This window comes from Schistocerca gregaria, chromosome 2 (assembly GCF_023897955.1).
Source record: "Schistocerca gregaria isolate iqSchGreg1 chromosome 2, iqSchGreg1.2, whole genome shotgun sequence".
In the NCBI taxonomy this organism is placed as follows: Eukaryota; Metazoa; Arthropoda; class Insecta; order Orthoptera; family Acrididae; genus Schistocerca; species Schistocerca gregaria.
This window is the reverse complement of record NC_064921.1, coordinates 1,023,862,169-1,023,887,126: the sequence shown is the minus strand read 5'-3', so window position 1 is coordinate 1,023,887,126 and position 24,958 is coordinate 1,023,862,169. Positions and strand designations below refer to the sequence as shown.

Genomic DNA, 24,958 nt, shown 5'->3' with positions numbered 1-24,958 from the left:
GAGGATTAAAATCATTAAGCCCAGTCCACAAGCAACGATCTGTCAGTTTTCTCACGTACATTCACTGCGAGAGTTGCAGGGCGAAGCTGTTTTGTTTTACATTACCTCGTGTTCCATTTCCTCGCACATTGACACTCCAATTTCATCTTCAATTGTACTCCTGCTTGGTCTTGGCGTTTCCTGATTACTAAGAAAGCCAAGCAGATCAAAATACCATAACGTTGGCTGGTATACTTGATCTACATCTACACCAGATCATCTAGATTTCTGAACTTTGGATAACTCTTTTCGGTAAACAGTTCGCTGACAGACTTAATTTACTTGACTTGCCTTCATTAACTCATCCTTCAGCACAGCGTAAATAGCTTTACATGTGTTGGGTATTATTTCACTCAGCACTTGTTTCGATATTGCAGTTGAAAATTCCAAATCCTTGTAGCTCCTTCCTGTTGCTAGGAATCTTAATTTTACCGCCAGCCGTTCATAAGGAGAAATTTCCCTTCTCATGCAAGTATTTTGTTCTCATAATATGAGGGCATACAAGCTTTAAGAGATAATTATAAATTTCGACATCCATCTGCAAATAATTTCGCCAGTTCGCAACGATTTTTTTAAATCACTGTTTCTCTGTTTGCCGAGGCGTCAACTGCCCGCAATTTTGCAATTAGAGCATTGTATGCTGCTGTCTTTTTGTCTCGGTCACTATAATCTTCCACAAACATGGGTGGTTTCTATATATTTCAATGAATTCACTTACAAACTCTCGAGAACAGTGACGAGCATCAGACATTTTAATGCCCTGTGCGCACAAATACAAACACTAGACTGAGCAAACAGCTGTTTCGTGCCAGATCTGCGGCGATCTTCTGTCCACACGCTCTAACTTGTCTGCGCAGATGTGGTTTGAACCCACATATTTGAGAGGTTTTGCTCAAAACTTCAACTCCAACGTCCAGATTTGCACACACCTCAGGTTGGGGCAAATCTGTCCACAAGCAACGATCTGTCTGCGCATATGTGATGTGCGCAGACATTTTCGCAGACAGATCGTTGCGTGTGGACAGGCCTTTATATTCTTTCGTAATTATCGAGAATATATCGATAGATATTCTGTCGACTGTTGGCTGGTCATGCTAATGTGATTGACGAACTTTGGTCGTAGTGAATGGAAGAGTAGCTTGATAGAATTTTGACGTAATGTCTGTGCGGAAATGGTAGGGTGTGCTTTGCGTTTAGTGAATATGCGTGTGAAAGTGTCATTTCTCGCGGAAGTGGGTGAAGATTGCGTTTTGATAAGTGTAATGTAACGACACATCTGACACAATGTATTTCTATTTGCTCCTCGCTGGAACAGCCGTAGTGAATAATATGTATGTTAATTAAAGTGCTGAATGTAAATGACAGTGAAATATGTCCATCCCAGGGGGGAGTAAAAGAAGTGGTGCTATGAAAATTCGTTTGACAAGTAAGTAAAGCAATTATTACGGAATATATATGTTTCGGAAGTCAGTCGGAGGGACGGATACGGGACCAGTCAGTACGAGGGTTATGTCATTTCCTAGATTATAGATGTCAAGTGGAAAGTAGTGGTTTTCATATATGTTAAACATATAATAAAAATAAGTATTTAAACAGTGATTTCTTTTCGCAGTACTGTGCGCACGAAATTTGGCCAAAAAGGATTTGTTCCGTAAGTTAAAAAATATTTTTGTGTTTGTTTTGATGAGTCGACAATGTTTTCATCAGTAGGCTCAGTAATATATTGTATTTCAGGCCTTCCCGATCCATTCGCAAAGATCAGCGTCGACGGCTCGGGTCAGTGTCATAAAACAGACACATGTAAAGCCACTCTTGACCCTAAGTGGAATCAGCATTATGACTTGTAAGTGGTAGTTGATATGCTTATCAACTAGATTTAATGTTTACAAGAATTTTTGGTTGTCCACATGTAATACGCGTTTCATTTGGAGCTCTATTTTCGTTACTTATTTGGGGTTGACGTGTTATAGAATTGTTTATTTGCAGAGCTCGTTACTACCATAGCCCTTTGCTATGTTCAAAGTAAACAGTCATGCAATACGTACAGTTACTGGGAAACAGCTGTGTATGCTTAATTTTCCCGAATTAGAAAATAATATGTATCATCGTTAAAACGTATTTCCACTGCATAATACTTTTTAAGCATTACCATTATTTCATACTGTGTGTTAATAGACTCCAAATGCAGTTACTCTGTAAAAGAAGGTTTATGCAAGGTAGTGAGTCTGATTATTTTCATGTACCTTTTAACTACTGATACTGTATGTGGTATGCAGAAGAAACAATCAAATTTTCATTTAAGTTTTGAATTCCCATTAGGCCTATGCAAGTTTCTCACACCCGCAGTATACCATAGGGGAGAAGGGCATTATAGTATTGAAGCAATTGACATTAGCTCAGGCTTTGAATACTTTTGCATCAGAGAATGAATTTTTGTTGTTATGCACAATTTCATGTGGTTGTTTCGTTGTGAAGGTGACTGGTTTTCTTTAGCTATCAGGTGGACAACTCCTATATTTTATCGTAAGATGGTCCTTGAACAAATATTTGACTAATGCATTCTGTATAGAAGGAACATATTTGGAAGAGTGCCCAGTGTGTGTGTTTCTTTGAAATGTGAATTCTTGTTGCTGCTGAGAAAGTGATAAATGTGATTTGCAATGAATCACTTCTTTAAAGAAACACATTAAAATGCTTTCTTCTGGAAAAAATCTTCACCTACATACCTGGTTTTTGGTTTGTTCAGAGGAGAAGAATGTTTTTACCACTCGAACATGCTATTATAATTTGGCTCCCACCCTGTTACTGAAATAGTTGTGTAATTTCAGTGCCTACAGTTGCAGCTCATTTGATATTATCTGTGTAAATGTGTATAATATAACAAGGTGGTAGGGGCAGACATTGGTTCACTCTTCATCCCACACCACCTGGCCAAGTGGTCATCGTACAACCATATCTAATCTGACTGAAATATTGTGCTGATATCTCTTATGGAGTCAAGTTAGGCTGTACAGAATTTAAACTCAATATAGTTAAAAATGGCATGGTTTTATTAGGTGATCAGTAGGAAACTTTATGGCATATTCTACTACATTTGAGACAGTTTAAATCTGAAACAAGTAATAATGTAAGAGAGAAGTAGATCAGATGCGCAGGTTTTTGTGCTTGAAAAACTGTGCTGTTTACAATTTCTGTGTGATAAATAATGTAAGAGAGATGTAGATCAGATGCACAGGTTTTTGTGCTTGAAAAATTGTGCTGTTTACAATTTTTGTGTGATATGAGGTTCTGTTACTGTAATAATTTTTTAGACAGATTAAAGTGTGTTCAGAAATGTTATAGTTTCACAATGAAATTATATAGGCTATATCAATTGTCCAAAACAACTTCAGTAATTTGTGAGTGTTCTAAAAGTTACTAATATTTGTGGATGCTTTGATGTATATTGCTAAGTATTATCAGCCTTCTATTTTCTTTGTTAGTAAGAGCATGCATGTGTGTATATTCCATCTGTAGACCAAAGAACGAATAGAACTGTGTAGCAAGAGAGGGCAGCAGGTGGTGACTGTGTAGATTTTGTTGGTATGCATTTCTTACTCCAGATACTAATTTTTGTGTTTTGTATAGTATCAACACACTTAGTGAAAAATAAATGCTATCTGGGCCCGTTTGAGCACTATGTTGCCTCAGGCTTGTAAGGTTCACTGTGGAAGGAAAGCTATAATGTTGGGAATAGAAACCTTTTGTTGTAGCTGGAGACATGCCTGCTAGCTCTTTAGTCTGCAGACAGCGTATACTACAAAAGATTTAATTTATTTTGGAGACAATCAGAATAAGGCACTTGAAAACACTCAAATCTTCGCCTAACCATAATTTTATCAAACTGTTTGTTCAGTGCTCACAGTTATTATTCTAACTACTGGACTGCAGCTTTCACGGGATGTTTTACTGTTTTTAGAGATGCTCCCACTTACCACATTTTCATCCCACCTATATTCTTTGTTGTTGGAAAAAATAGAAAACCGTGCTTTTAATGTTATCAGAAAAGATGAGAAGGATTTCTTCTTGCTGTATATTGGTAATATAACCACCTCCATTCTGTAAGCTTTTTCCTTTGGTGGCCTGTTATGTGCTTATGTGCTACAGCATGCTGTAAATATCATACAAATTATGTCCTGTCTCTTTGAATGCGAGCCAGAAATAACACTAAAACTACTCCATTTCTCTTTGAATGGAAATGAAATGAACAAAAACATGTTTTGTAGTGCTCTCTCCTTGGTAACGAGGAACTTGTTCGGTGCTGAAATTGTCAGCTGCATTATGATCAACTCAGGAAAGGGATGCAGCTGGTTGTTTTCAATTGCATATGCACTGATGTGTCAATATCCCTTCCGGCACTATGAGTGCTACATTTATCTCCTTTTTTGTTAGTATTCACAAGGTTAAATGATTGATTATAAAATTTAAGTGTATTGAAACAGTTCAATTTATATACTTAAGATTAATATATTCAATTTAGTTATTATTACTGCTGTTTTAAGCCAAAGGGTTATAGGCCGCCACATTGTAGTACATTAGTAAAATTTTGCATGAACTGCCACTGGTTTTTCTTCCACTCAGTGTGAAAGTAGAAATACAGGCGCCACCTATTGTATCGGCCAACAGTTTCAAGCAAGCATTAACATTTGCAAATCTCAGCATTTAAAATAACTTACATATTTTGACTCATCTCACCCAGTAAGTCTTCCTAATCAACATAGTAAGGTAAATTGCTAATCATCAGAGTTTAGCTATATAAATGTTGGTATCTTAAGCCTATCAGAAACTGAGATTTTCTTATAAATTTCTCTTCGCACTAGACAAATCATGTTCTTTATAAAGTGTTGAGCATCTCACTTTGAGACTTCAATGTTTTAGAAGAAATGATCAAGACTTATCAATTTTACCTTGAAACTTTCTGCAGTTTCCATTTGTTCGTAACTATGAGCATTTGGAGCCTTACATGAGGAAGGCAGAGTAGCTAGTTTTTGTAAAGCTTGTTATTTGTTGAAACTTACTGGCAGATTAAAACTGTGTGCCCGACCGAGACTCGAACTCGGGACCTGGCAGAAGTAAAGCTGTGAGTACCGGGCGTGAGTCGTGCTTCGGTAGCTCAGTTGGTAGAGCACTTGCCCGCGAAAGGCAAAGGTCCCGAGTTCGAGTCTCGGTCGGGCACACCGTTTTAATCTGCCAGTAAGTTTCATATCAGCGCACACTCCGCTGCAGAGTGAAAATCTCATTCTGGAAACATCCCCCAGGCTGTGGCTAAGCCATGTCTCCGCAATATCCTTTCTTTCAGGAGTGCTAGTTCTGCATGGTTCGCAGGAGAGCTTCTGTAAAGTTTGGAAGGTAGGAGACGGATACTGGCAGAAGTAAAGCTGTGAGTACCGGGCGTGAGTCGTGCTTCGGTAGCTCAGTTGGTAGAGCACTTGCCCGCGAAAGGCAAAGGTCCCGAGTTCGAGTCTCGGTCGGGCACACAGTTTTAATCTGCCAGTAAGTTTCATATCAGCGCACACTCCGCTGCAGAGTGAAAATCTCATTCTTGTTATTTGTTGTCTTCAGCCCAAAGACTGGTTTGATGCAGCTGTCCGTACTACTCTGTCCTTAGCAAGACTCTTCATTTCTGAATACCCACTGCAACCTAAATCGTCCTGAGTCTGCATACTGTCTCCATCTTGGTCTCCCTCTATGATTTTTATCCCCCACATTTCCCTCCAGCACTAAATTGGTGATCTCTTGAGGTCTCAGAATGTGCTGTATCAACTGATCTCTTCTTCTAGCCAGGTTCTGCCACGAATTTGTTTTCTCCCTCATACTGCTCAGTATCTCTTAGTAGTTATGTGCTCTACCCATCTAATCTTCAGTACTCTTCTGTGGCACTAAGTTTCAAAATCTGTTGTTCTCTTGTTGCCTAGACTGTTTTTCTTCCATTTTTCACTTCCATATATGGTGACACTCCAGACAAATAATTTCAGAAAAGACTTCCTTGGACTTAATCCTACGAGGATTGTTCCGAAAGTAATACCTCCTATTTTTATTCATGGAAACTACAGGAGATATATGTCACAACAGCACAGCTAAGTAAAGCTATGGTCTGAAATGTTTCCACAGTCACCACCATTTGTTACGCACTTTTGCCAACGATGAATCAGAGCGTGCATGGTATGCTTGTAAAAACTGGAACCAGCTGAGGCTAACTCCTTCCTTACAGCTTGGACAACAGCATTAGATTCTTGAAAATGTTCACCATGTAGTCCGTCTTTCAGAGGCCCAAAGAGATGGAAGTCTGAATGCACTAAATCAGGAATGTACAAAGGATGTGGTAAGACTAACTTTAGTGATTGGCTACAACTCTCTCACTTCCTTCTCAACTACTCCTTCCCTTTCACATGGCCCCCAGCTCTCATAACTGCCATTTTGTTTCTGTAAAAGTTGTGAATAATCTTTCACTCCATGTATTTTACCACTTCTATCTTCAGAATTTAAAAGAGAGTATTCCAGTCAACACCGTCAAAAGTTTCCTCTAAGCCTACAAATGCTATAAAAGTAGATTTGCCTTTCCTTAACCTATCTTCTAGGAGAAGTCATTAAGGACAGTATTGTATCATGTATTCCTACATTTCTCTGGAATCCAAACTGCTGCTACCAGTTTTTCCATTCCTAGATTAGGAATTCATGTTAGTATTTTGCAACTGTGACTTATTAAACTGATTGTTTCATAATTTTCACACCTATCAGCACCTTTTTTTAAAAAAATTGGAATTGCTACATTTTTTCTTGAAGTCTGAGAGTATTTTGCCTGTCTCATACATCTTGCACACCAGTGTTAGAGTTTTGTCATGGCTGGCTCTCCCAAGGCTATTAGTAGTTCTGATGGAATGTTGTCTGCTCCTCGGGCAAATCAAATCTCCCCTCTCATTTTTGTCTGTGTCCTCTTCCATTTCTGTAATACTGCCCTTGAGTACATCTCCCTTGTATAGACCCTCTGTATTGTATACTCCTTCCGTTATTCAGGTTTCCCTTCTTTGCTTAGTACTGGTTTTCTCTCTGAGCCCCTGATATTCATACAGCTGCATCTCTTTCGTCCAAAGGCCTCTTTACTTTCCCTGATGCTTCTACATCCTTACATTTGTCCTCTAGCCATTCCTGCCTAGGTAGTTTGCATTTCCTGTCAATCTCATTTTTGGAACATTTGTATTCCCTTTCGACTGCTTCATTTACAGCATTTTTTATTATTTTGTGCTTTCATGAATTAAATTCAATCTCTCATGTATTATCCAAGGGTTCCGACTAGACCTTGTCTTTTTAACTGTTTGATCATCTGCTGCCTTCACTATTTTATTTCTCAAACCTATCCATTTGTCTGCCACTGCATTCCTTTCCCCTGTTCTTGATAATCATTGCCTAATGCTCCCTCTGAAACTCTCAATAACCTCTTGTTCTTTCAACTTTTACAAGTCTCATCTCCAGAATTTCGTAGTGCTTTGGAATTTCTTTAGTTTTAATCTACAGTTCATAACTAATAACTTGTAGTCAGAATCCACATCTGGCCCTGGAAATGCTGTAAAATTTAAAATCTGGTTGCTAAATACCTGTGTAACCATTCTGTAAACAATCTGAAATCTGGTGTCTCCTGGTCACTTCCATAACTACAGCCTTCTTTCATGCTTGTTAAACATAGTGCTAGCAATAATTCTATTCTGCTCTGTGCAAAATTCCATCAGGCAGTGTTGTCTTTCATCCATATTCACCTACTATTTTTCCTTCGCTTCCTTTTTCTACTTACAGATTCCTGTCCCCCATAACTATTAAATTTTCATCATCTTTAACTATCTGAATAATTTCTTTTATCTCATCATACTTTTCTTCAAACTCATCGTCTGCAAAGCTAGATGGCATAGTACTACTGTGGTAGGTGTGAACTTCGTGTCAGTCTTTGCTACAGTAATACGCTCACTATGCGTATCCACATTTCTATTTTCTTATTCATTATTAAACCTACTCCTGTATTATCCCTATTTGCATTTGTATTTATAACCCTGTATTCACCTGACCAGAAGTCCTGTTCCTCCTGCTGCCGAACTTCACTAACTCCCACTATATCTTACTAGATCCCATCCACTTCCATTTTTAAAATTTCTAACCTACTTCCCCAGTTAAGGGATCTTGCATTTCACAGCCTGATCCATAGAATACCAGTTTTGTTTCTCCTAAAAACAGCCTCATCCTGAGTAGTCCCTGCCCGGAGATCCCAATATGGGACTACCTACCTCCAGAATAATTTAGCTAAGAGGATGCCACCATCATTATTTAACCATACAGCAGAGCTGCCTGCCTTGGGGAAAAATTACACCTGTAGTTTCCCCTTGCTTGTAGCTGTTTGCTGTACCAGCAGAGCAAGGCCGTTTTGGTTGATGTTACAAGACCAGATCAGCCAATCATCCAGATTCTTGCCCCTGCAACTACTGCAAAGTCTGTTGCCCCTCTTCAGGAACCACACATTTGTCTGATGTCTAAACCTTAGTCTGGCATATGGAGCACAACTTCGGCCTCATGAGACATGAAAATGGCAAATAATACAGTCTTGAAGTTGTAACAGATGAATAATGCAAAAAAGTGCATCAAATACTGATATCTAATTTACATTACTGTCAACTTAAATTTTAATCCTCCTCAAATTTCGACTGAACTTTGCTGGAGGATAACTTTTGCAGACCACTCGGAAATCTTCCAAAAACCTGGAATTTTTTTTCTTATGGAGCTCGAATATTTTACAGTTAAGCTTTATTCTGTAGAGAAATTCTCTGCAAAATGTCCTTCAGATTGGAGATATTTTATAAAGTTGACTCACATGTTATGGAATGAAGCCTGTGGCATTTAATTCATTTTGAAATGTCTTTTTCTTGCTTCATTATATTTCTTTTTTCTTCAGAAAAAATAAATCCTTGTCCTATTACTGTCTTGTCACAAACAAATTGTATTTTTTTTGTCTCAATTTAAAAGAATATTTTGGTGAAACTTGGCTCCTAATCACATCACCTGTATATGTGTAACTGACTTTTCCCAGTGAGGGATTATCATTTGATTTCTGTATTCCAGTTTAGCTGAGATTCCTTGTCTCAACTGCTTTCAGGAAGAACCAGCTTCTCATTTATGCAGTAGGATAGTGGGGGGGGGGGGGGGGCAGCTTAAAGTAGTGGCTTGAGCATGTGCAACCACTACAGCAGATTATAGCCAGGATCCAGTTTTCTGTCATTACCAGAAGAGACAGGAGAAGATTGGTTTTGATTTTTGTTCCACTAAAGTTGAGAAATATCACCCAGCCTTTTCTCTGTGGTAGTTGGATTCTGCACAGTCAGCAGTTCATGATACTGCACCTGGTACAACCTCTAACATACACCCTGTTGAAACAGTAGGTCTTGTGGTCGAAGGAAGTTCTCCTTCATTTATTCAGTGAAATTTATATGACTGGAGACTTTCCTAACTTGTGGAAAGAATCTATTGTAATCCCAGTTTTAAAACCAGGGAAGGATCAAACTGACTGCTGCTGTTATCACAGCATTAGTCTCAGAAGCTGTAAAGTAAAACATATGGTCAACTGGCACCTAGTGTGGATTATTGAAACAACATCCCTACTAAGTCACTCCCAGTTCGGCTTGAGGAGGTATCACTTGATAACCTAACCTGAGACTGCTCAAAGCAGCAGTTCAACAACCTTTCTTCTGTAAGTAACACCTTATTGGTGTGATCTTCGATTTGAAAAATGCCTATCTGAAGGCATAATATTCTGATGGTGCATAATAATCTGATGCAACTCTATCAGTGGGTGAGCCATGGATGTCAACCCACTTTCATACAATTCTTCCTCTCGGACAGGTGTTTTAGATAAAAGTTTGGGAATGTCCTGTCTGACATTTTAAGCAGGGGAGTGGTGTTCCTTAAGCGAATGAGTGTCACAGAATTTGCAATGGCAATAAACAGTATTTTGTCCACAGTATGATGCCCCCATACAATGTTCCTTGTTTGTGGGTGAGTTCCCCATCTTTTGTGCTTTCTCCAACCTTGCAACAGCTACTTGGCAACTGAATATGATGATCAAGTTGTTAGAATGGTCAAACAGTATAAGTTTTAAATTCTCTTTATGTTGCTTTTAATCACCCATGTACCCTTTTAAATTCACCTGTTAATTCTGGGGTTACTGTTCCCACCTTTAAGGAAACAATGAAATATCAGGGCCTCACTTTTGATGAGAAGCTGACCTGGAGGTCACACCTTAAAGAACTGAAGGTAAGATATCTCAGAGCTTTGAACATCCTCAAATGCATTATTCACAGATCTTGGGGAGCTGACAAAGCATGTCTACTCAAATCTGTAAAGTCTTCATGCGATCCCAGCTTTAATACTTAGGTCATATTTTTGGTTCTGCAAGGGCTTTGTACATCAAAATGCTAGGCTGTGAAGCGGGGCTTATCGCATGAGCCCAGTTGCTAGCCTGTGTGTTGATGCTAGTGAGCATCCTCTATATATGTCCCATCTTATAATTATGGTGCACTAAGCACACAGGACGCTGTTCCTAAATTGTTACCACTCATTGCCCAACTAACAGTGGAACATTTGTTCTGTAACAATCTACAGGCAATTATATGCTTTTGAGTCTCCATCTCCTAAGAACTTAGTGTGACACGTTTCCTTTGCATTAACAAGTAGACTAAAAATTTCAGTAGCTTCAGAGGCCTCCGTACCACTACTTGTTCCTTCATAATTTCTGTCACAGATATGCCCTTCATCATTCCCTGCTTTACACATATAACAGTGTTTGGTTAAAACCTCGAAACCTGTTACATTTCCAGTATCCACACTGGTAACTATAGCGACATAATTCTTAGGACTGTAGCCACGCTTCTGCTAAGTGCCATCAAAAGCTACTGGTATGTCAGTCATACCATCGTTGATTTCAAAAGCTTCGTTTGCAGCACCCTTCATTGAATCACATGCAACAGATTCCACAGCAGCTCCAATAAATCGTGCATACTTGTTGATTTTACAAGGTGGGCGTGGCATATTCATCGTGGCACACATTGTTTTTGCTGCAGTGTGTCCTTTGCCAATAGCTTTCAATCCACAAAACCACCTAACATTTACTTCAAAATAATTATATTTACACTTATCACAACTCCAAAATGAATGCGTATATTTACAACTGGTACAATTAATAAGTTTCCTGGCTAGTTCATTTGATACCTCACTGCTTTTATGTAAACTAACTGGCCCACCACATATTTTACAACACACACATTCACCTAACATCCTTGTTAGGATGTGTAAATCTACCAGAACCTAACCGAACCTACCTTTACATCACTTTAGTTTTGAGAAAACTGTGTATCACAGTGTTTTATTTTAATCTTTGAAGCACTAATGGGTGTTCCTCTAGGTACTGTTGCTTGTATTTCATTGTCTGTAAGTTCACACATCACATGTTGAACACAATGTTCCCCTTTATTCGAAAATTTATAACCATGAAACCAATATTTCTTAAAGAAAACTTTGCCTTGGCTTTTTGAGAGATTTACCAATCTATTCATCACTTTTCCTCGGAAAAACATTAGCGCTTTGACATAAAATGTCTTTATACTATGAAACAATACTATACTGTTTTTGACAATGCTACCAATACAAACACGTAATTTAACCTTTATAACACAGCAATCTACAGCCTTCTACATTAAAAAATTACCGATTTTATTAGATCTTCAAGAAATACATGTAATATATATCATTTTATTTGGAAAATAGCAAATTTTGTGGCATAAAAATCCGAAAATGTGGAAAAATCTTTTTTTCCATTCTAACTCCCCTTAAGGTGACTACAAGCATAAAGTGAGAAATCCGGGTTTGAGTCGTGGTCTGGAACAAATTTTCGTATGTCACTGTTGGGTAGTTGATTATACCTAATACAGCTGATGTCAAGGAATTCACAGTCTGTGAATTAATTTCAATAAATGAGAGAGCTGTCGAAGTTTGGTAAAAAATTATACTCAAGCCAATATGAAAAATTGATCACCTTATGCTGAATGGTAAATGCACAGCTGTAACACTATCAAAATGATCTGGAGTGTGATTTTATTATATTTTTTGAGTACCAAATAACTTTCTACATCTACATGTATGTGATTACTATGCTATTCACAATAAATTGCCTAGCAAAGGGTTCAGAGAACCATCTTCAAGCTGTCTCTCTACAGTTCCACTCTCGAACAGCGCGGGGGAAAAACGAGCACTTAAATTTTTCTGTGTGAGCATGCACACATGATGTATGTGTTGTTCTAGATCATATGTGCTCTGAACCATGACAACTTTATATTTGAACAGTAAATAATATTAAGTTTTTACATTCAAGGTTGGTGGTAGCTGAAGATTTTGATGTTGCAGTTGTGAGCGCATAATTGGCAATTCATGTGGTAAAAGTATGTAATACATATATAAGATCAGTGTGTGTGTGTGTGTAAACAAGTATTATTTCGAGCAGTTAGTGGAAGGTAGTCTGTAGGCTCATAGCACCTCACTGAATTCTACAAATAATGAAAATTAATGCAATAGTGACAGTACTTCCAGATTCTAGTTCTGCTAGCTTCAATGCTCTAAAATACTTCCTCTGTGGTTTTGAGAAAGGAAGTAAAGAGATTTCTGGTTTGCAATTTAATTTCACCGTAAGTGTAGTTTTGTATGAGCTATAACTGAAGAAGCTGCAAAAAGGTGGGAATTTAAGGAGATGGGACCTGGATAAACTGAAAGATCCAGAGGTTGTACAGAGTTTCAGGGAGAGCATAAGGGAACAATTGTTAGGAATGGGGGAAATAAATACAGAAGAAGAAGAATGGGTAGCTTTGAGGGATAAGGTAGTGAAGGCAGCAGAGGATCAAGTAGGTAAAAAGATGAGGGCTAGTAGAAATCCTTGGGTAACAGAAGAAATACTGAATTTAATTGATGAAAGGAGAAAATATAAAGATGCAATAAATAAAGCAGGCAAAAAGGAATACAAACTTCTCAAAAATGAGATCAACAGGAAGTGCAAAATGGCTAAGCAGGGATGGCTAGAGGACAAATGTAAGGATGTAGAGGGTTATCTCATTAGGGGGTAAGATAGATACTGTCTACAGGAAAATTAGAGAGACCTTTGGAGATAAGAGAACCACTTGTATGAACATCAAGAGCTCAGATGGAAACCCAGTTCTAAGCAAAGAAGGGAAAGCAGAAAGGTGGAAGGAGTATATAGAGGGTCTATACAAGGGCGATGTACTTGAGGACAATATAATGGAAATGGAAGAGGATGTAGATGAAATGGGAGAGACGATACTGCGTGAAGAGTTTCACAGAGCACTGAAAGACCTGAGTCGAAACAAGGCCCCCGGAGTAGACAACATTCCATTGGAACTACTGAAGGCCTTGGGAGAGCCAGTCCTGACAAAACTCTACCATCTGGTGAGCAAGACTTATGAAACAGGCGAAATACCCTCAGACTTCAAGAAGAATATAATAATTCCAATCCCAAAGAAAGCAGGTGTTGACAGATGTGAAAATTACCGAACAATAAGTTTAATAAGCCGTAGCTGCAAAATACTAACACGAATTCTTTACAGACGAATGGAAAAACTAGTAGAAGCCGACCTCGGGGAAGATCAGTTTGGGTTCCGTAGAAATACTGGAACACGTGAGGCAATACTGACCTTACGACTTATCTTAGAAGAAAGATTAAGAAAAGGCAAACCTACGTTTCTACCATTTGTAGACTTAGAGAAAGCTTTTGACAATGTTGACTGGAATACTGTCTTTCAAATTCTAAAGGTGGCAGGGGTAAAATACAGGGAGCGAGAGGCTATTTATAATTTGTACAGAAACCAGATGGCAGTTATAAGAGTCGAGGGGCATGAAAGGGAAGCAGTGGTTGGGAAGGGAGTAAGACAGGGTTGTAGCCTCTCCCCAATGTTATTCAATCTGTATATTGAGCAAGCAGTAAAGGAAACAAAAGAAAATTTTGGAGTAGGTATCAAAATCCATGGAGAAGAAATAAAAACTTTGAGGTTTGCCGATGAGATTGTCATTCTGTCAGAGACAGCAAGGTACTTGGAAGAGCAGTTGAATGGAATGGACAATGTCTTGAGAGGAGTATATAAGATGAACATCAACAAAAGCAAAACGAGGATAATGGAATGTAGTCGAATTAAGTCGGGTGATGCTGAGGGAATTAGATTAGGAAATGAGACAGTTTGCTATTTGAGGAACAAAATAACTGATAATGACCAAAGTGGAGAGGATATAAAATGTAGACTGGCAATGGCAAGGAAAGCGTTTCTGAAGAAGAGAAATTTGTTAACATCGAGTATAGATTTAAGTGTCAGGAAGTCGTTTCTGAAAGTATTTGTATGGAGTGTAGCCATGTATGGAAGTGAAACATGGACGATAAATAGTTTGGACAAGAAGAGAATACAAGCTTTCGAAATGTGGTGCTACAGAAGAATGCTGAAGATTAGATGGGTAGATCACATAACTGATGAGGAAGTATTGAATAGGATTGGGGAGAAGAGAAGTTTGTGGCACAACTTGACAAGAAGAAGGGATCGGTTGGTAGGACATGTTCTGAGGCATCAAGGGATCACCAATTTAATATTGGAGGTCAGCGTGGAGGGTAAAAATCGTAGAGGGAGACCAAGAGATGAATACACTAAGCAGATTGAGAAGGATGTAGATTGCAGTAGGTACTGGGAGATGAAGCAGCTTGCACAGGATAGAGTAGCATGGAGAGCTGCATCAAACCAGTCTCAGGACTGAAGACCACAACAACAAACAAATATTACATTGTCTTCTATTGCAATTGCATGAAGCAAAGTTCCAAACTTCAGTAGAAACTCTTAATAATTATTTATTCAAATGTTGTGAACTGCAAGAGTGAAAATATTAGTTTTTAGAAGAGTCTTTAGGGGATCATGAATAGTATCCACATCATCACACATGGACTCTGAAACTGTACTTTTAAGAATGAGACATAAATATTGGAAAGACTACCTGTAATCTTAAATGTGAAATATAAAAGTGTCACTTCTAGTTACACTTGAACCAGGACTTTCTCTAATATGAATATCAGTTTAGTTAAGAGAGCTTGGGTCATCCCCCCCCCCCTGGGGCTCACCACTCTTTGGCGAGTATGTGCTTGGCAAACACCGCTTCTCTTTCAGTGCTGCTTCTCTCTTCTTCTATCCTTTTCCCCTCTCTTGGGGAGATTTCTCATGCCTCCATGGGCTCTTGAAGCACATTTGCAGTGGTTTACGTGTGGGACTCTTCTCTCTTGTACTGCTCTTTCCCTGTATTGCTCTTTCCCTGCACTGCTCTCTTTATTCCTCTGCTGTGGTGTTTGAGGCCATTCTTTCTTTCCTCCTTTCCTTCGTATCTCTTCTTCTCGTCCCTGTGTGTGTGTGTGTGCCTGATGGACAGCAAGGCATTTGCCGTATAGCAGGAGAATGGGTAGCGGGTAATTCCCAGCCCCAGGTTGGCATGTAGGACACGCATGTACCCCCTGGTACAGGCCAGGCCCAGGGAGGGGTGATTGCCTGAGCTCTTACGTTCCTCCTCTGCCTATTGGTCCCTCCGTCAGTCATTCAAGAGGTTTGACCTAAGGTGAGGACAATCGCCTAAGGTGGGGGGCTCCCCTTTGGAGGGCCCCTGCTGGAAGGAGCGTGCCATCGGAGACGCTGGCAATCATGGGAGACTTCTTCTCAATGACTGACTTTCCTTGTTTTTCTCAGAGTGTTCCCCATAAACAAAGGTGGACTGAGGCTCCTGCCTCAATGTCTCTTGCCTTGATATCTAGTAGTCTCATGTTTAGACAAAATCCAGACTTTTGCTTCTGTTAACCTCTTTGTTATACAGAAAGGCGTGGATGGTATCACCGGCCCTGTGAAGTCATACTCTCATCTCCGCATTGGTACTCTGCTTTTGGAAATTGATAGTGCTCTCCAGGCTCAGAAACTACTCAAGGCCCAAATCCTCCATGAATATCCTATAAAAGTGGAGGCCCACAGGACACTTAACTCGTCCCGCGGTGTTTCTACACCCGGCTGTTGGATGGTTTGATGGAGGACAAAATAGGTCAGGCGTGCACTACACGCCGGAAGCGGCTATGGGGGTAGCAGAGTACGTGTGGAGTGCACATGGGTTTTTTGTAGCTTAGAGAATTCCCTCCCTAGGCCCGACAAGACGCTTCCTGAGACGCGGCAAGGCAGGAGTAGAAATGCAACAGGGAATAAGAATATTAATGGCTAATAGTAAACTGCAGGAGCGTCTATAGAAAGGTCCCAGAACTGCTCTCATTAATAAATGGTCACAACGCCCATATAGTACTAGGGACAGAAAGTTGGCTGAAACCACATGTAAACAGTAATGAAATCCTAAACTCAGATTGGAATGTATACAACAGAGACAGGCTGGACAGTGAAGGGGGAGGCGTGTTTATAGCGATAAGAAGTGCAATAGTATCGAAGGAAATTGATGGAGATTCGAATTGTGAAATGATTTGGGTGAAGGTCACGGTTAAAGCAGGCTCTGACATGGTAATTGGATGTCTTTATAGGCACCCGGGCTCAGCAGCTGTTGTGGCTCAGCACCTGAAGAATAATTTGGAAAATATTTCGAGTAGATTTCCCCACCATCTTATAGTTCTGGGAGGAGATTTTAATTTGCTGGATATAGACTGGGAGACTCAAACGTTCATAACGGGTGGCAGGGACAAAGAATCCAGTGAAATATTTTTAAGTGCTTTATCTGAAAACTACCTTGAGCAGTTGAACAGAGAACCGACTTGTGGCGATAACTTATTAGACCTTCTGGTTACAAACAGAAATATTTGAAACAGTTAATGCAGAACAGGGAATCAGCGATCATAAAGCAGTTACTGCATCAATGATTTCAGCCGTAAATAGAAGTATTAAAAAAGGTAGGAAGATTTTTCTGTTTAGCAAAAGTGACAAAAAGCAGATTACAGAGTACCTGACGGCTCAACACAAAAGTTTTGTCTCAAGTACAGATAGTGTTGAGGATCAGTGGACAAAGTTCAAAACCATCGTACAATATGTGTTAGATGAGTATGTGCCAAGCAAGATCGTAAGGGATGGGAAAGAGCCACCGTGGTACAACAACCGAGTTAGAAAACAGCTGCGGAAGCAAAGGGAACTTCACAGCAAACATAAACATAGCCAAAGCCTTGCAGCCAAACAAAAATTACGCGAAGCGAAATGTAGTGTGAGGAGGGCTATGCGAGAGGCTTTCAATGAATTCGAAAGTAAAGTTCTATGTACTGACTTGGCAAAAAATCCTAAGAAATTTTGGTCCTGTTTCAAAGCAGTAGGTGGATCAAAACAAAATGTCCAGACACTCTGTGACCAAAATGGTACTGAAACAGAGGATGACAGACTAAAGGCCGAAATACTAAATGTCTTCTTCCAAAGCTGTTTCACAGAGGAAGACTGCACTGTAATTTCTTCTCTAGATTGTCGCACAGTTGACAAAATGGTAGATATCGAAATAGACGACGACAGAGGGATAGAGAAACAATTAAAATCGCTCAAAAGAGGAAAGGCCGCTGGTCCTGATGGGATACCAGTTCGATTTTACACAGAGTACGCGAAGGAACTTGCCCCCCTTCTTGCAGCGGTGTACCGTAGGTCTCTAGAAGAGCGAAGCGTTGCAAAGGATTGGAAAAGGGCACAGGTCATCCCCGTTTTCAAGAAGGGACGTCGAACAGATGTGCAGAACTATAGACCTATATCTCTAACGTCAATCAGTTGTAGAATTTTGGAACACGTATTACGTTCGAGTATAATGTCTTTTCTGGAGACTAGAAATCTATTCTGTAGGAATCAGCATGGGTTTCGAAAAACACGTTCGTGTGAAACCCAGCTCACGCTATTCGTCCCCGAGACTCAGAGGGCCTTAGACACGGGTTCACAGGTAGATGCCGTGTTTCTTGACTTCCGCAAGGCATTTGACACAGTTCCCCACAGTCATTTAATGAAAAAAGTAAGAGCATACGGACTATCAGATCAATTGTGTGATTGGATTGAGGAGTTCCTAGATAAAGGAACGCAGAATGTCATTCTCAATTGAGAGAAGTCTTCCGAAGTAAGAGTGATTTCAGGTGTGCTGCAGGGGAGTGTCATAGGACCGTTGCTATTCACAATATACATAAATGACCTTGTGGATGACATCGGAAGTTCACTGAGGCTTTTTGCAGATGATGCTGTGGTGTATCGAGAGGTTGCAACAATGGAAAATTGTACTGAAATGCAGGAGGATCTGCAGCGAATTGACGCATGGTGCATGGAATGGCAATTAAATCTCAATGTAGACAAGTGTAATGTGATGCGAATACATAGAAAGATAGGTTCCTTATCATTTAGCTACAAAATAGCAGGTCAGCAACTGGAAGCAGTTAATTCCATAAATTATCTGGGAGTACGCATTAGGAGTGATTTAAAATGAAATGATCATATAAAGTTGATAGTTGGTAAAGCAGATGCCAGACTGAGATTCATTGGAAGAATCCTAAGGAAATGCAATCCGACAACAAAGGAAGTAGGTCACAGTACGCTTGTTTGCCCACTGCTTGAATACTGCTCAGCAGTGTGTGATTCGCACCAAATAGGGTTGATAGATGAGATAGAGAAGATCCAACGGAGAGCAGCGCACTTCGTTACAGGATCATTTAGTAATCGCGAAAGCGTTACGGAGATGATAGATAAACTCCAGTGGAAGACTCTGCAGGAGAGACGCTCAGTAGCTCGGTACGGGCTTTTGTTAAAGTTTCGAGAACATACCTTCACCGAAGAGTCAAGCAGTATATTGTTCCCTCCTATGTATATCTCGCGAAGAGACCATGAGGATAAAATCGGAGAGATTAGAGCTCACACAGAAGCATACCGACAATCCTTCTTTCCACGTACAATACGAAACTGGAATAGAAGGGAGAACCGATAGAGGTACTCAGGGTACCCTCCGCCACACACCGTCAGGTGGCTTGCGGAGTATGGATGTAGGTGTAGATATAGATGTAGATAACTAATTATCTATTGGATCAGGGTGTTACTGCTGTTCGTAGATTTATGAAAAAGGAAGCTACTGGTTTGGTGCCCTCTCGCACATTGTTCCTGACCTTCAATCGATTGACGTCTCCTACCAAGATAAAGGCAGGCTATGAAGTCATCTCTTTGTGTACTTATATTCCCAATCCGTTGTGGTGTTATAAATGCTACCAGTTCAATCGTACCAGCACGTCATGTAAAACTGCAGCCAAATGTTTCACTTGTAGCAGGAATGCACATGAAGGTGCCTGTCCACTTAACCCCCCCACCCCCGCCCCTCCCGTTGCATTAATTGTCATGGAGACCATGGTGCTGCTTCTCATTCTTGTCCAGTCTATCAAAACAAGTGGGCCATTCAGGCGATAAGGATGAAGGAGAAGGTACCTTTTCCTGTTGCTTGGAAACTTTTGGCGAGCCCTAAACCAACTGTCCCTTTGTCTGGAAGTTACAGCACCGTGTTAGCCTCTCCCCGTCCCACAGAAAACATGGTTACGCAAACTTGTGACTTACAGTTCAGTTCGATGGTGGCAAATTTGCCTCGCCTTCAAGCTGACACTCTGTCTCCTGCTTCCCGGGCTTTAGATTCTGCTATCCATTCTTCGCCCTCACCAGCGAAGACGGTTGCAATGCAGGCAGTGAACTGTCAATTCAAAAAGGAATATTCCCGGGAAGATTTCTTGCATACCTCGAGTTTGCACCGTCTGGTTCTTCTGCCAATTGCCAAAAGCCAACACAATCATCCAAAGGCAAACATTCTTCCCCCTCTCTGCCTCATTGGCTCTCTTCGACTCGTCAGTCCCTTTCAACTGACCGACACTGGGGAAGCTCCATTGATCCCGCTGAGTTGATGGACGAATATCCTTCACCTTAGGATTCCAGTGGCCGTCCTCCCTTGACAGCTTGCCCTAAGTAGCTGTTGAGGTGTTTCTTCTTCATTCTCCGGTGTTCCTAAATTTTATGGCCCTTTTACAATGGAATATCCGTGGCCCTCGGTCTAACAGGGCGGACCTCCAGCTGCTCCTGCGATCACAATGTCTGTTTGTAGTTTGTCTCCAAGAAAGGGGCCAGCTATGTCCTCAAGACCAATTTGCTTTTTCCCATTTTACTTTGCTATGGAAGGACCTTTACCGTACAGCAGGGATTCCTACTCATGGTGGGGTCATGCTGTTTCTACAAGATGATGTTTGTCATCCTCCTATCGCCTTGCACACCCACCTGCAAGCAGTTGCTGACTGTGTGTTCCTTCCCGAGTTTACCTTTTCCCTCTGCACCATATATATCCCTTCATCTTCTGCTGTCACTAGAGCGGACTTGATGCAGCTTGTTGCTGTTTCCTCCACCCTTTCTGCTGCTCGGTGACACCAATGCCCATCATCCTCTTTGGGTCGCGTCTATCGCCTGCCCGAGAGGTTATCTTTTGGTGGATCTTCTTAATCATCTTAATGTTGTGTGCCTTAACACTGGAGAATCCACATTTCTCTCTGATTCCACATACACTTACTCCCACTTAGACCCCTCGAACTGCTCTGCCCAGCTCGCTCAACATCTCGAGTGGTGTGCTCTTTCCGATACTTATTCCAGTGACCACTTCCCTTGTGTGACTCACCTGTACAATCATACCCCGCCACAGCGGCTTGCTCTTGCTGACTGGAGACTATGTTTGTGATTGGCAGTCATTGATGACCGGCCGTTTCCCAGCTGCGATGATCAGGTTGAGCACCTCATGGACGTTATTCTCTTGGCTGCCAAGTCCTCTATCCCTTTTACCAGTACTTCTCCCCATCGGGTCCCAGTCCCTGGGTAGACTGTGGACTGCCTACGTGCGCAGTGCCGTTGCACTATTAAGGAAAGCAAGAAAGCATGCTGTGTTTCCTTCACCAGCTCGTTCAACAGATTTACTCCGTCCTCTCTCGTTTGGGGTGGCCTGCGCCGGCTTTCCGGGACTACTGTCCACTCCGCGATTTCTGGTCTGACTTTGGCGGGAAATGTCATAGTCAACCCTGTCGATGTTTCCAACGCTTTGGGCCAGTACTTTGCGGACGTTTCAAGCTCCACCCATTACTATCCTGCCTTCCTTCCTCAGAAACAGGCAGAGAAGGCTCATGCAATCTCTTTTCACTCTATGAATTGAGAATACTACAATACTCCTTTTACTATGAAGGAGCTGGAGCATGCTCTCTCCTCATCCAGGCTTCTGCCCCTGGGCCCGATACAATCCACATCCTCATACTGCAGAATCTTCCTCCTGTGGGAAAACGCTTTCTCCTCGATACCCACAACCCTATTTGGACTGACGGTGTATTTCCCACGCTTTGGCGTGAACCTAATATTGTTCCCCTACCTAAGTGTGGTAAAGATAAATCTCTTCCTTCCATCCAATTTCCCTTACCAGCAGCGTTTGTAAGGTGATGGAACATATGGTCAATGGTCGATTAGTGTGGTTGCTGGAATCACAGCATCTTGTCACTAATGTTTTGTGTGAGTTCCGAAAGCGCTGCTCTGTGGTTGATTACCTCGTCACCCTCTCGACATTCATCATGAATAATTTTCTGCAGAAGTAACAAACAGTGGCCGTTTCCTTTGATTTGGAGAAAGCCTATGATACCTGTTGGCCCACAGGCATTCTACGTACTATGAACACATGGGGCCTCCACGGTCATCTTCCCACTTTCATCCAGGAATTTTTAACGGACAGAGTTTTCTGGTTACATGTGGGTTCCTCCTTATCCAATACCTTTTCACAGGAGAACGGGGTGCCTCAGGGCTCCGTACTGTGTCATACTCTTTGCCATAGCCATCAACATCAACCCCATTATCGACTGCCTTCCAGATAGCATTTCCGGCTCTCTTTTTGTTGACGACTTTGCTATTTATTGCAGCTCCCAGCAGACGTGTCTCCTGCAATGCCGTCTTCAGTGTTGTCTGAACCGTCTTTATTTGTGGAGTGTCACAAATGGTTTCTGTTTTTTTGCTACCAAATCCGTGTGTGTCAACTTCTGGTGGTACAGGGCATTTCTTCCACTGTCGTTGAGACTGGGCCAGAATGCTCTCCCATTCGTGGATGCAACGAAGTTCTTAGGGCTTACGTTCATTAGGAAACTCAGTTGGTCTACTCATGTGTCCTACCTGGATGCATGCTGCACCCGGTCCCTCAGTGTCCTTTGTGTATTGAGTGGTACCTCATGGGGGCTGACCGGACTTTCCTCCTATGCCTCTATTGATCTCTTGTCCACTCCAAGTTGGATTATGGATGCATTGTCTACTCCTCTGCACAGCCTTCTATTGTATGCCATCTAAATACAATACACCATTTGGAGATCCGTCTCGCCATTGGTGCCTTTCGTACTAGTCCTGTTGAGATTTCTACACAGAAGTCGGTGAACTACCACTGTCATACCGGCACGACATCCTACTCAGCAGGTATGTGTGTCGGCTTTCTTCCATGCCAGGCCATCCAACCTTTGACCCTTTTTTTGGATGACATTCTTGACTGCTGGTACGAGATGTACGTTTCTTCTCTGTGGCCTCCTGGCATCCACTTTTGTCACCTGCTTCAGCAGCTGCAGTTCACACTTCCTGCCACTTTCCGATTAGGGGAGAACCCTTCACCACCTTGGCTTCAGACACAGGTTTGGGCTCATTTTGACCTCAGCTCATTCCTGAAGGATTCGACTCCCGAGCTGACCTCTCGCTGCAAATTTCTCGAACTTCACTCACAACTTGCTGATAGCATATTTTAGTACACTGATGGTTCGAAGTCTGCCCATGGTGTTGGCTGTGCTTTTGTCATCGGGGCTGATAAGTTTCAATACCGGCTTCTCAACCAGTGCACAGTTTTTACAGCAGAGCTTTTTGCCCTCTATCAGGCTGTTCACTACATCTGTAGGCACCAGCTGACTTGCTGTGTGATCTGCTCCGACTCCCTCAGTGCCCTTCAGAACCTAGATGATCCCAACCCAGTCCACTCCATCATTTGACGGATCCTCTCTTGCAAGATATTTCAGTGTGTATACGACCCGGGGCAACTGGGAGATCCGGTAAAGACACAAGAATTTTTTCATCCGGGAGAAAACCGGGAAAAACTCGGGAATATTTAGAATTCCGGGAATTCTTCATTGTTTTAGTTTTCAGGTTTTTTTCTTTTTTTTTTAACTTTGACTGTAATAAATGATACTCTAACAATGTCAATTTCCGTATCCCACTACTGCGGAATAATACTGCAGCAACAAAACATGAACAAGAGAATAAAACTTAAATTGCAAAGGAAGCGCGCCATATAAATTCACATAGATCTCATACAAGTGTCTACCAACAGCAAAATGTTTGAAAGGCCTTAGGAAGACTATGCAATGCTCCTTAACAAGAAATTACCTCTGATGAGCGTGACATCACAACTGTTTGCATTAGATTCATTTAAGCAGTTATGAAAGGGCTCATGCGCAGTTGAGTTGTGTATGAGTAGTACCTTCTCCCGCTTATGGCTACAGAAGAAAAGTCGCTGTTGGCTGTGTGGCTGTGTAAGCAGCAAACCGGGGTATCTGAACTGGGTGGCAATTTGGGGGTAGGGGGGCAGATTCATATCCTTGAGGAAAAAACCCTTGTTTCACAAAGTGCCTATCATCTAGGGCACGTTGGTCTATCGATTACTTAGATGATTTCAAAATGCATCCTTATTGGTTTTTTAACACATTCCAAGTTGATTTCTGAATGAATTATAAGTTGATATTGGAATGCGTGCATAGTGTACATGATGTCTTTGCCAGGGGAATCCATATAGAAGTAAACTTTCTGCAGACAAAAGGGGATGGGGCTATATGAGCTGAGGGCTGAATGCCAACTGCTGTTTGTTTACATGAGTGATTGGGTATGCGAATGATCAGCGTTAAATTTAGATTCAGACTACCAGAGTGGCAATAAACGACTAACAGGAGTAGTACGTAAGAAAGATTACGTGTTATTTTCTCTGTGTATACAAGAAAATGAAACTTTTACAGAAAATTTTTGTCAGATTGGGCAAGTTGTACAGTCCCCGGCTAGCAGCCACTGAAGTTCTGTTCTGGGAGGAGCACGGAAAATGCGTTGTATGAACACGTGATAACACCTAACCGGAGAAATATCGCTGGATGACTAAATCTGTGATTCTGTCAGGGTTAACCAGAGAAAGAGTTTTGTCAGTGGTAGGAGTAGTTACAGAATTAGTGATGAGAAGATTGTTTGTTAGCATGAGGGAGAAGAAGAAACGGGGACATCACACAAATTATGGAAGAATATGATAATTCCAAATTTATACAAAAATTTTGTACTATCACTTTTCGATCTCATGCTTGAGAAACTGGAGCATATGAATAAAATGTGAAACTATTTTCTAACATTAACTTTTTTGCTTGTAGTTGGCTAAATAGGCATTTCAAATTGGTACTTCACGACCAAAACAGTTTCACTTGTTTGGTGTGTGTTACAATTGCTGCAGTATTAGAAAGGCCTATTTTCTTTTATCTAGTAGGCAATGACAAAATAGACGTAATCAGGTCGAGAAACCACACCAGTCTTGGGTATTATTTGTATTAACAACATTTTCAGTATTAGACGACGATATTTCGATTTTTCATGTAGCAAAACGTTTGATGAATTTTGATGAGGTAATAGATTCTTTTGCAGAAAGGAAAGCAATCCATGTAAAGCTGTAGCAAGATTAGACAGAAAAAAAATGCTGGGAGCTAAGTACTGAATAAATGTGTACCGTTTTGCTT

At 41.0% G+C, this 24,958-nt stretch overlaps 1 protein-coding gene across 2 annotated transcripts in view; it reads left to right on the top strand.

The window, feature by feature from the left end:
• The first annotated feature begins 1,109 nt into the window (after positions 1 to 1,109).
• The window catches only part of LOC126335532 (E3 ubiquitin-protein ligase SMURF1), a 187,480-nt gene continuing 163,631 nt past the window's right edge, over positions 1,110 to 24,958 (top strand). Inside the window, exons 1-3 of one of the 2 annotated variants that reach the window (XM_049998905.1) lie at positions 1,110 to 1,465; positions 1,652 to 1,690; positions 1,774 to 1,882. In XM_049998905.1, the coding sequence (XP_049854862.1) occupies positions 1,411 to 1,465; positions 1,652 to 1,690; positions 1,774 to 1,882 (203 nt within the window). In that variant the 5' untranslated portion in view covers positions 1,110 to 1,410. The remainder of the gene's footprint in view (positions 1,466 to 1,651; positions 1,691 to 1,773; positions 1,883 to 24,958) is intronic. The other variant, XM_049998906.1, reaches the window with a different exon arrangement.